Source organism: Podarcis tiliguerta, assembly GCF_965153285.1.
Source record: "Podarcis tiliguerta genome assembly, chromosome: 13".
NCBI classification, from domain to species: domain Eukaryota; kingdom Metazoa; phylum Chordata; class Lepidosauria; order Squamata; family Lacertidae; genus Podarcis; species Podarcis tiliguerta.
The window spans coordinates 49460391-49471938 of NC_139546.1; the positions used below are offsets into that span (position 1 = coordinate 49460391).

Genomic DNA, 11548 nt, shown 5'->3' on the forward strand with positions numbered 1-11548 from the left:
AATAAAAAAAAGAGGCTGGATCAAACCCCAAAAGAGGACCAATAAATAGAGAGATCATTACCAAAAAAAAAGGAGAGACGTATAAATTAAAAAAGAGAGAAAGAGAAAGAACATTTACAAACTGCAAAACAATTTCTTGAGGCATGGAGGTACAATTAATATTTTTTTAAAAATAAAGAAAAATGACCCCAAATCTGAGACGTTTCTGTCTTCTTCTTTTTTCAAATGGATCTGGGAGTTGTAACTGTAGAGTCAAAAGGGCAGAGAATTGGAAGAGGAAGGGGGGGCAATGAATTCAGCCAAGGAATATATATATATATTTATATATCTGGAGTTAAGGTTAAACGGATTTTATCAGCTGAAGAGGAGGCGTTAAGGGTCAGAGTTAAGGGTCAGCCATAGCTAGGCAGGCAGAGGGCAGAGTTAAGGGGTCCTTGTTAGATTGCCAACCGCACCCCACCCCCTTGCCCCCCACAAAAATGGCATAGGGAATTGGGGGCTGGGGCAATGGCAACACCTAGGGATAGGGGGAGGAGGAGGGGGAGAAATCAGCTCCCCCCCTCCCCTTTCGTGAAAAAGGAAAAAAAAAACCTCCCTTCTACCCGTGTCTCTGATTTGGGGTGAGCACCACTCCCTCCGCACGGGGTTACTGTTTCCACCATATCCCAATCTCCTTTCGCACGAGGACTTCCTCCGTCCCGCTCGCTCCTCGCGCAAAAAATCTCGTATATTTTTTATTTTATTTTTTTTTGTCTCGTTTTCTGTATTTTGTTTTTTAAAAGCAGTTTCTAATACAAACCAGGAAATTTTTTTCCCCCTTCTTATATTTATATATATATATAATATATATAAAAGGATGTAAGAAATCAAAATGTCCATCAGAATAATTAAAAACCACACGCGGGGAAAAATTCGCCAACCCTCCCCTGCTCCCCACCCCTCCAATATATATAAATCAATGTACACTCTCCCCCCCCCGCCCCGCCATATCCCGATGAGAAGTTCGCTCAGAGAGAACTGAACCCATAAAAGTCCTGTGTTAAGAAACCCGTATTAATTTTTCTTTTTCATTTTTTTTTGCTTGCTTCCGTTTCCCAAACTCTCTTTTTCCCCCTTTAAATTTCTGCCAAGAAAAACGTAATCGAAAGGAAAAAACAAAACAAAACCAGGCACCCCCAAATTTAGACAGCAGTCTCTCTTTCTCTCTCTCATTTTCCGCTCGCTGGCATTCCACCCCGGCGACAGAGACGGAAATTAATGCTCTTGAGAAGAAGGGAACGCTTCCACACACCCCTCTCCATCTGTTCATAGAAGCTCCCCGAAACCACCGCACCCCAATTCTTGTCCGTGCAGGACGAATCCAGAGGCACAGTGGAATTTCGCCATGTCCGCCGTCGATTTCGCTGCTCCATTCCGTTTGCTCTTTGAATTTTTTTGTTTTTGTTTTTTAAAGTTCAGGGTTTTCGCCCCCTGCTTTTTTAATACAAAATCAGCACCACCCAGGAAAAAAAAACAACCAAAAACGAGAAAAGGTTCGTTCTGAAGAATAAATTAAAAAAAGGGGTCCGTCAAGAGTACGCCCCAAGTCACGACGCTTCTGCAATCTGCCCCCCCGGCTCAGGGCAGGTTTGAGTTGAGAAGGGCGGGTGGAGATCAGAGGCTCAGCTGCTATTGGAGGGAGAGGGCGGAGGGCAGACCATAGCAACCCCCCCACCCCACGCGAGCAGGGGGGGGGCGAGCTAGCGTGGAGAGACGGCCCAGACATCTGTGTCCAGGCGTGGTATGGCTCATCTGGAACTGGGCGGCGCAGACTGCAGGAGAAAAAGGGAGAGAGAAAAAACCTACAATTAGCAGCCTGCCTTCAAATCGTAGCACCGTAAAGCTGGAAGGAACCCTTGGGGTCATCTAGTCCAACCCCCTGCAGCAACGCAGGAATCCGTCCTCCATGTGACAGCCCTTCCGATATGGCTATCATATCTCCCCGATTCCCAGGCTTAACATGCCCTACTCTCTTAAAAGGCTTGGTTTCCAGACCAGTCTTGGACGCCGTTTCCTCTGCACACCTTCCAGCTTGTCAATATCCTTTTTAAACTGGGGTGCCCAGAATCAAACACAGTTTTCCAGGTGGGGTCTGACCAAGGCAGAATAGAGCGGGACTATGGCTTCCCTTGAAGCCGCTGGGAGAGATCATCAGGGGGTTTGGGCTGGGTGTCCATCAATATGCGGATGACACCCAGCTCTACCTCTCTTTTAAATCGGAACCAGTGAAGGCGGTGAAGGTCCTGTGTGAGTGTCTAGAGGCGGTTGGAGGATGGATAGCGGTTAATGGATTGAGGTTGAATCCTGACAAGACAGAAGTACTGTTTTGGGGGGACAGGAGGCAGGCAGGTGTGGAGGACTCCCTGGTCCTGAATGGGGCAACTGTGCCCATGAAGGACCAGGTGCACAGCCTGGGAGTCATTCTGGACTCACCGCTGTCCATGGAGGCGCAGGTCAATTCTGTGTCCAGGGCAGCTGTCTGCCAGCTCCATCTGGTACTCAGGATGAGACCCTCCCTGCCCGCAGACTGTCTGGCCAGAGTGGTGTACGCTCTGGTTATCTCTCGCTTGGACTACTGCAACACGCTCTTTGTGGGGCTACCTTTGAACGCGACCCGGAAACTACAACTAATCCAGAATGCAGCTGCTAGGCTGGTGACTGGGAGTGGCTGCCAGGACCATGTAACACCAGTCCTGAAAGACCTACATTGGCTCCCAGTACGTTTCTGAGCACAATTCAAAGTGCTGACCTTTAAAGCCCTAAACAGCCTCAAAGGCCCAGTATACCTGAAGGAGTGTCTCCACCCCCATCGTTCTGCCCAGACACTGAGGTCCAGTGCCAAGGGCCTTCTGGCGGTTCCCTCACTGCGAGAAGCCAAGTTACAGGGAACCAGGCAGAGGGCCTTCTCAGCAGTGGCGCCCTCCCTGTGGAATGCCCTCCCTTCAGATGTCAAAGAGATAAACAACTACCTTCAGAAGACATCTGAAGGGAAGTTTTTAATGTGTGACATTTTAATGTATTTTTAATCTTTGTTGGAAGCTGCCCAGAATGGCTGGGGAAACCCAGCCAGATGGGCGGGGTACAAATAACAAATTATTATTATTATTATTATTATTATTATTATTATTATTATTATTCCCTTGACCTGTTAATGCAGAATCCCATGAGCTGCTTTTGCTGCTGCTGAGTCATGTTAAAACTGTGGTCAGCTCATACGCCTATATACTTTTCACAAAAGCGCTGCTGTCATGCCAGCTGTCCCTCACATCCACCCTAAGTTTGTGCATCTGGTTATTCCTGCCTAACTGAGGAACGTGACATTTGTCCCTCTCGACAGGCATTTTGCTAGTTTGGGTCCCGGTCTCCAATCTGTTACAGTCACCTAGAATCCTGATTCTTTCTCCTGCTAACAGAACCCGGGTTTTTGTGTTTTATCCAGTTTTCATCTTACAGATCTGTTAAATATAATTCATAAGAACAACCAATAATCCTCAGAGAGCCACTTTGGGAGGGCACTAGAGTTGATTGAACAGCTCTGAAGTGCCTTGAAGAGCCTTGGTGACGTTTCCCTTGCCTGCCACTAGGCGGCACCCTCCTCTTTGCTTTACCAAATCTGGGGCCTGCCTCTCCTCCTTCCCCAGACATATACTCACCAGGGTGAAGCTGTCGTAGATGTGTATCAGTTCTTCCGTCTTGTATTGCTCAAGCACCACCACGCCGTGGAGAGACGAGCTCCTCTTGCGGGCGCAGGCCTCACAGTGCACCAGGTACGTGTTTTTGCCCCCGTTTTCGCTCGTCACGAAAAGGATGTTGAAGACCTCCACCTGCAGGGAGCACACAGGGAATCAGCGACTGTGGCAACGGGACGTGGCCTTTGTCTCTACCCTCCTTGTCAACCTGCGCTGGGTAAGGGTGCGCTGGGAGGAAAGCAAGTTAAAGGCTTTCCTCCCCGCCTCTGCCTCTAATCACAGCTGTAAGCAGATTAGCCCCCTGAGGCTCCAAGAGGCCTGGTTGCTCAGCCCCACCTAAAACCCCTCCAAATTTCACCCAGGTCTGCTCCCCACGCCCCTCAGCTACTAGATCCCTTTTAATTGCATGGCAGATCACCTCCTCCTGTATATCCCAAAATCCAAACCAATTAAGTTCTGCTCTTCCTTTAAATACCTCCCTGACATAATCAATGCACCTTTTTTGGGAAAGGAGTTTTCCAAGCCTGCCTTCCACTTTTGTTAGCAGTTAACAATGGACGCCCCTCCCAAAAATTAAAATAAAGTAAAGCATAAATGCCAGCCTGCTATGGTTTCTAGCATTTAATAAGCAGGGATCTCTCCCAGCCACCCCACTCAGCACTGCAGTCACACTCGAGGCAAACGACAGTTTGGGGGAGCACTGAGAAGGGCAAGCCTTTTGGTTTACTGGTTAAAACCCTTCCGGAAAGGGCGGGAGGAGGGGGTCGGCCAAGCGCGTGCCTGCCACTGGCAGAGAACGTCAGCCGTGGCTCAAGGCGGGCAAAAGGAGCTGCTGCGGCGAAAGAAGAGAGCAAAACACAAGGCTTGCGGCTGCTTTCTTCTGCCACGGGGTGAGGCTTTCTGGCTGGGAAGAGGGGCAGAAGTGTGGGACCCAGAGAAGAACGACGCCGACGCAGAACCAAGGGGGGAAGGAGTTTTTATTTCTTCTCCACCAACGTAAATAAATAAAAACCGAGCTCCGCGCACTTGGCTGACGCGTCACATGCCTGAAACGCAACCTATTGCTGAGTGTCCTTCTCCAGTGAATCTTGCAGCGGGTTACTCTGGAGGAGAAGGCGTTGATCCAGTCTCGCCTGAGCGACAGGGAGGGATCCCCAAATCTTGGCATCTTCAAGGGATGCTTTCCCCTGCATCACCCGCCAGGGCTCCAGGATAGGGACCCTTGTGATGGGGCAAAGGAGGTCCACCACAGGAGTCTGTCTTGAGATGGGTGCGACTCTGGAAACAGAGACTTCCTTCCTGCATCTCAGGCACTTCGTGCCACAAGCACTTGGCTTCCCCTTTCCCTGTGAGGCTCGGCCGACAACAAGCCCTGCTTCCTTTCCACTTCCGGGGGGTCAGACTAGATGACCGTGTGGGTCCCCTCCAACTCTACCGTTCTGCGATTCTGTGGATTCTTTTAACCCAAGTCACTGCAGCTGAGTCCTGGCTCCATGGCTGAGGAGAAACTGCAGGGGCTGCAGTCTCCTCCACCCAAATTCACGGCGGCTTCCTGGCTTCAGTCGGCTTGGCGCCTCACTTTTGACCCTGCCTTAAGGAGACTGCACAGCAGACATTCCTTCTTCGCTGCTTGAGCTGCGCTGTCTCTCAGGCTACCCCGAGACCTCAGGACGAGGTCCTTCAAAAACATCAGTGGAGCTTTGCGGCTGGATCAGGCCCATTCAGCCAAGCATCCTATCCCTCCCCTGCAATTCCCGGCAGCTAGGAGCCAGACAATAGAGATAAGAGCACAGCCATCGAGGTGAGCAGCCGCTGAGAGCCTCATCTCCCACAGATTTGTCTAACCCTCTTCCGGAGACTTCCAGCAGGGAGTTCCACAGGATGCCCTGAAAGCATGTTCTTTCTTTTATCCATCCCGAATCTTCCAAGGATCGACTTCACTCTCTGGTCCCTAAGCTGCACCAGGCATCGTTTTATACACCTATTTAACCTTTTCGGTAAGCTATGAAGCCCCATAGGGGAAATGCTCCGGTCCCTTAAATCGTTTTGGTCGCCGTTTCCCAAACCTTTCCTATCTCTGCACGGTGACACTTAATGAGGCGCAGCCACCAGAACTCTGCTTCCTCCATCGGGGTCTTCCTTTCAGAGAGGGCAGATATAAAATTATATTTTCCTCCCGTTTTCATCATGGTGATCCGCTGCAAGCCTTACGGGTGCTTGGGCGAGGCTTCTTAGTTTGAGACTCTTGAGGTGAATTTTCGGAGACCCGCGAGGTCCGACTTCACAATACGCTTCTGATCCTTCCGGAAGCTTCTTTTCCACCACAGCTTTTTTTAAGACGCGCATTTCATACTCACTGTTTCGACCTTCCTAATCCCCTTTATGGCTTCTCGGGGGCCGTCAGCAATGAAGGAGGCACGGGAGCCTCAAACTGGAGTTGGGTACAGGAGGTATTTTAAAGACAAGCAGGCCTCATCAAACACTGTTCACACCACAAAGGCCTAGGAAACCCTGCCAAGCCCTTTCAGTGGAAGGGGGAAAGGACTGTTTTCCAAAAAATAAAAAGTCTGTGGCGGGGGGTAACAGAGTCTGTCACAGGCTAGGAGGACCTGCCGGCCGCTCTCTGCCCAAGAGGTCGGAGCAAATGGATCGCCGAGGACGGAAAGATGGCCACTTCCGTGGGGGTCAACTTTCAGAGAGCGTGAATGCGGGAGGCAAACCTCGTCCCCACAGTCAGAACTGCAGAGAGGGCCGGACATGGAAGCCCAGTCAACTGGGGTTTATTCTTGGGGGTGGGGGGTGCACCAGGACTGGCGCTGTCTCGGAGCAGGGAGCGCCACCTGAGTTGAGGCGCTGTGGCGGACCTGTGGAGAAGGGGCAGCGCCCTGGAGGAAAGCGAGTTTGATGAGAGAGGGAGGGAGCCTCACCCCCGTGGAGTTGCCACTGTGGCGGGAAAGAGAAAAGCGAGAGGAGCCGGGATAGCTTACGTCGCATTCGTTGCAGTAATAGGCTGGCTCGTCTTTCACCCGGCCCTGGTAGGCGATCTTCTTGCCGGACCGGACGAGGCTCTCTCTCTGCACCTGGCAGTGCTTGATAGACTGCATCAGACAGTACCTGCAAGCGGGAGAAGAGAGGGGTCAGGATGCGGCCGGATGCACCTCTCCACAGGGACGGATGAAGCAGCCAATGCATCGATGTGGGGCGGGCGGGCAAAGTCCCCCTAAGGGGACTTGAAGTTAAGTGGGATTTTTTTTTTAGCAGCAATGTTAAGGAGTATGTAAAAATGGATTGTTAACAGGTGATAATTTAAAGCTGTAATATATTAAGATAAAAGATTAAGATAAAATTAAAGAGGGAAAGGATTTGCTGAATTAACTAATTGAACTGGAATGCAAGAAAGGGAGGTGTGAGGAGGTCAGGGAAACAAGTAAATGAAAGATAAGACATGGAAAGACTGATTTGTTTTTAACTGTTTCTATTTTGTATTTCCTTTTTCTTTTTATTCTTCTTTATTCTTTCTAATTTTTGTAATATATTGAAAACTTTAATAAATATCTTTTTTTAAAAAACCCAAAGTCCCCCTAAGGGATTCTGTTAATTTAATTGCATCTTGCATTGCCCCCCCAAAGGTAAATGTGTGTTAAGGCTGCACATATGAGAAACTGCACGGTTTTGGTGCTTTTACCGGGCCTGCGCAGTAAACATCACATCTGTATTTAAACAGTAGCCACGGAAGAGGCAAGAGGGACGGTAAATGACACATCTGGGCAGGGACTCAGGCCATTTGGGGGTGCGGGGCTGAGCTCTGTCGCTAGCCCAAAACTCCTGGAAGCTCAAAAAATTGCAGAGCCTTTTTCTTAGCTTAAAGGAAGGAAGGACAGAAAGAGCTCAGGGCTGGGAAGAGCCTCAAGCCTTGATTTCCAACCCCCTCCCCAAAAAATAACCCCCTCAAATTCACGTTTCTTTTTCCTTGTTTCTATCATGTATTTTGTGTTTTAATGTTGTATCTTTATGTTGCGAGCAGCACTGAGATTTGTGGGTGAAGGGTGGTATACACATCTAATAAATAAATAAATACAAATTTTAAAAAAAGTTTCTTAAGAAAGAAACAACACGCAAACTCTACATCCTATCGATTCACATTACGTAAACATTTTGTCAAAAATGAACCTTTCCCTGCCTAAATGCAAGTGTAAAATATCGTTTGTTGACTGCAAATTGCCTTTCCCATAGGTAAAGGTAAAGGTACCCCTGCCCGTACGGGCCAGTCTTGACAGACTCTGGGGTTGTGCGTTCATCTCACTCAAGAGGCCGGGGGCCAGCGCTGTCCGGAGACACTTCCGGGTCACGTGGCCAGCGTGACATCGCTGCTCTGGCGAGCCAGAGCTGCACACGGAAACGCCGTTTACCTTCCCGCTAGTAAGCGGTCCCTATTTATCTACTTGCACCCGGAGGTGCTTTCGAACTGCTAGGTTGGCAGGCGCTGGGACCGAGCAACGGGAACGCACCCCGCTGCGGGGATTCGAACCGCCGACCTTTCGATCGGCAAGCCCTAGGCGCTGAGGCTTTTACCCACAGCGCCACCCGTGTCCCTCACCTTTCCCATAATAAATGTTTTTTGTGGGGGAGGCAGGCCTTCCTCGCTGAGCTGGAACGTAATTTGGGCAGCCCAGGACGTCCACACACGGTTACACACTGGCCAGGCTGTTGCCCCAGGGAGATCACTTTGGTGCTGCTACTAACACAGCGGTTCGGACTTCACCCCCGGAAGTGCACTCCATTGTCTGTTGAGACAGACGGATGCCAGCACCATCATCAGATGCTATTGCAAAATCCGTGTTTGTTTCCCCAGACAAACTTCGACTCCTTTTCCAGCGCAGGGGATAAAATGCCTAAGACTGCTTCTCTTATTTATAACGCAACGTTTCTTAGCATATGTTAATTAAATAAAAATATCTTTGGAACATACGGTAACGTATTGCCTGTTTATCTGTTCTATAGATTACACACACACACACACACTTCCTGCATTTTTCACAGCTGTTGAAACGGGGCAGGGGGAGGGAGATGGGACCCCTGGCCCCCCAGGTTTTGCTGAGCCAACATCCAACAACATCTGGAGGGTGAAATGTCCCCCCACATCTGTGCTAAGGGCACAAGAGGCCTGCCCATCACCCCCGCCACCAAACGATGGAGACCCCACCTGCAACCAAAATGAGTCTGGGGTCCTCATCATTTCAGCAGAGGACCCCTCGTATCTGGTCCCCAACCAAGAGACTTTTGTGCAAAAGCCGGAGGGACATGGCCAGGAAAGGTTGGAGGGGTTGCGGGGGGCAGGGGGGCGCAGAACCGAAAACCCTCCTCACTTGATCATTTTGTACAAGTCGGGGTCACTGATCTTGACGGTGCGGGCCACGTTCCAGGAGACGTGGATCATGGGGACAATGGACTTGACGTTCTTCACCTCGTTCCATTCGTAGCGCTCAAGGGCCAGCTGGTACTGGTAAGCTGCGAGGGAAAGGGAAGAGGTCAGGGGGGCAGGAAGAAGACGCCCCTCCAGGCAAGGAAAGGACTGCGTCATGGAACCTCCCGCCGCCGGTGCCCTCCCACCGTTCAGATTCCATTCTTAGACTGAGGTAAAGTTCACAAACCGGGACACTACGTCCGCTTTTGCGGAGTTTGTAAACGGAATCAGGACTGTTCTGAAACAGAGGTACAGTGGTGCCCCGCAAGACGAATGCCTCGCAAGACGGAAAACCCGCTAGACGAAAGGGTTTTCCGTTTTTCAATGCGCTTCGCAGGACGAATTTCTCTATGGGCTTGCTTTGCAAGACGAAAATGTCTTGCGATTCTTGCGATTTTTTTCCGCTCCCCACCCTCTTTTTCTAAGGCACTAAGCTGCTAATAGCCTTTTAGCCGCTAATCCGCTAATCCCTTAAGACTTTAATAGCTGCTAAACCGCTAATAGCGCTAATCCGCTAATAGGGTTGCTTTGCAAGACGAAAAAACCGCTAGACGAAGAGACTCACGGAACGGATTCTTTTCATCTTGCGAGGTACCACTGTAATAGAATCCTGGAAGCAGGACATGACCCTGTCCTTTCCAGAGTGTGGGGCACTGGTGGGGCTCCGGGATCCCCTTTTCAACTCCTCCTCCTCCCACCCCGCTTTTAGGGACTTCTAAGTTACCTGTCAGGGGGCCGACATTCCAGGCAATGTTATTACACCACCCGGTGGCCTGAACCCAATGCACCGTGCCGGCGTTGATCCACACGAGGTCTCCGGGGCGCTGGATGAAGCGGTAGACGGGGATGTTGGACTGGTAAAGGTCTTCGAGGATGGGCCACCAAGAGCCGGTCAGGTAGTCGACACCGTGCCTGCGGGAAAGCGGGCGTTGGGGTGACGAGGCAAGGGAGAAACCACCCGGAAAGACTTAGTACGTTCCCCTATGATGGTCCCACAGAAGTGGGCAGAGCAATGCGGCAGCACCTCTCGTGCCCCCGATCCCAGGAACCGATCCCCCAAATCATCCCTTTAGGGCAGGGGTCCACAAACTGGGCACCCACGGGTGCAACAGCATCCTCAAGGTATTCTCCTGGGACCCACAAAGCCTCGCCACCCACGCACACTGACTCTTGGGTCATGAGATGGCAAGAGGGGTAATAATAATAATAATAATAATAATAATAATAATAATAATAATAATATTGGGCGGCTTCCAACAAAACACTAAAATACAATAATCTATTAAACATTAAAGGCTTCCCTAAACAGGGCTGCCTTTAGATCTAAAAGTTTGGTAGTTGTTTTTCTCTTTGACATCTGGTGGGAGGGCGCCACTACCGAGAAGGCCCTCTGCCTGGTTCCCTGTAACCTTACTTCTTGCAATGAGGGAACTGCCAGAAGGCCCTCAGCACTGGATCTCAGTGTCTGGGCTGAACGATGGGGGTGGAGACGCTCCTTCAGGTATACAGGACCGAGGCCGTTTAGGGCTTTCAAGGTCAGCACCAACACTTTGAATTGTGCTCGGAAACGTACTGGGAGCCAATGCAGATCTCTCAGAACCGGTGTTATGTGGTCCCGGCGGCCACTCCCAGTCACCAGTCTGGCTGCCACATTCTGGACTAATTACAGTTTCCGGGTCACCTTCAAAGGTAGCCCCACGTGGAGCGCATTGCAGTAGTCCAAGCGGGAGATAACCAGAGCATGCACCACTCTGGCAAGACTGTCTGCGGGCAGGAAGGGTCTCATCCTGCGTACCAGATGGAGCTGATAAACAGCTGCCCTGGACACAGGTTACCTTTTTCTCCCCTGAACAGACCATAGAGTTGAAGAAGGAAGTTGCAAGAACGGCTTCCTCTTCCAAGTTTTCAGCTTAATTTTACTGGATCTGACTTCTGTTCAGTTCCCAAAAGCAAAGTGTGCCTGTTTTTGTGTTTGTTTGTTTTTGTGTGTGTGCTTTCCCTCTGTGCGCCTCTTGAGGTGGTAGGGGTTATCTGGGGAAGATAAGTGACCAGGGGGTGGGGCACACCAATGGCGCTTGCTCAAAAACCCACCAGGAAACCCTGGTACCAGCGACCTCGCCATCTTGCATGCGCATATGTGACGTTTATACAGCAGCAGGGACATGACCCTCACCTGTCACAGAAGGCACTGATGTCCTGCCAGTAATGCTCATGGACAGCAAACCACTCGCAATCTCCCGGCCCAATGTTGATGTTCACGGAACAAAAGTTGTTGTTCTCCTGGTGCCCTGGAAGTTGGGGGGGTGGGGGGTGGGACAGGACACAAGTTATAGCAGAGGTTCTCAAAGGGTCTGGC

At 50.5% G+C, this 11548-nt stretch overlaps 1 protein-coding gene across 9 annotated transcripts in view; it reads right to left on the reverse strand.

Annotated features, from left to right (window-relative positions):
• Nucleotides 1–816: 816 nt before the first annotated feature.
• The window catches only part of KDM6B (lysine demethylase 6B), a 100227-nt gene continuing 89495 nt past the window's right edge, over nt 817–11548 (reverse strand). For 8 of the 9 annotated variants that reach the window (XM_083410019.1, XM_083410015.1, XM_083410021.1 and 5 more), the window contains 4 exons: nt 11366–11480; nt 9917–10104; nt 9095–9236; nt 4451–6842 (listed from right to left, as the gene is read on the reverse strand). In XM_083410019.1, the coding sequence (XP_083266145.1) occupies nt 6509–6842; nt 9095–9236; nt 9917–10104; nt 11366–11480 (779 nt within the window). In that variant the 3' untranslated portion in view covers nt 4451–6508. Of the gene's footprint in view, nt 1812–3692; nt 3864–4450; nt 6843–9094; nt 9237–9916; nt 10105–11365; nt 11481–11548 lie in introns of those variants that run through there. The other variant, XM_083410020.1, reaches the window with a different exon arrangement.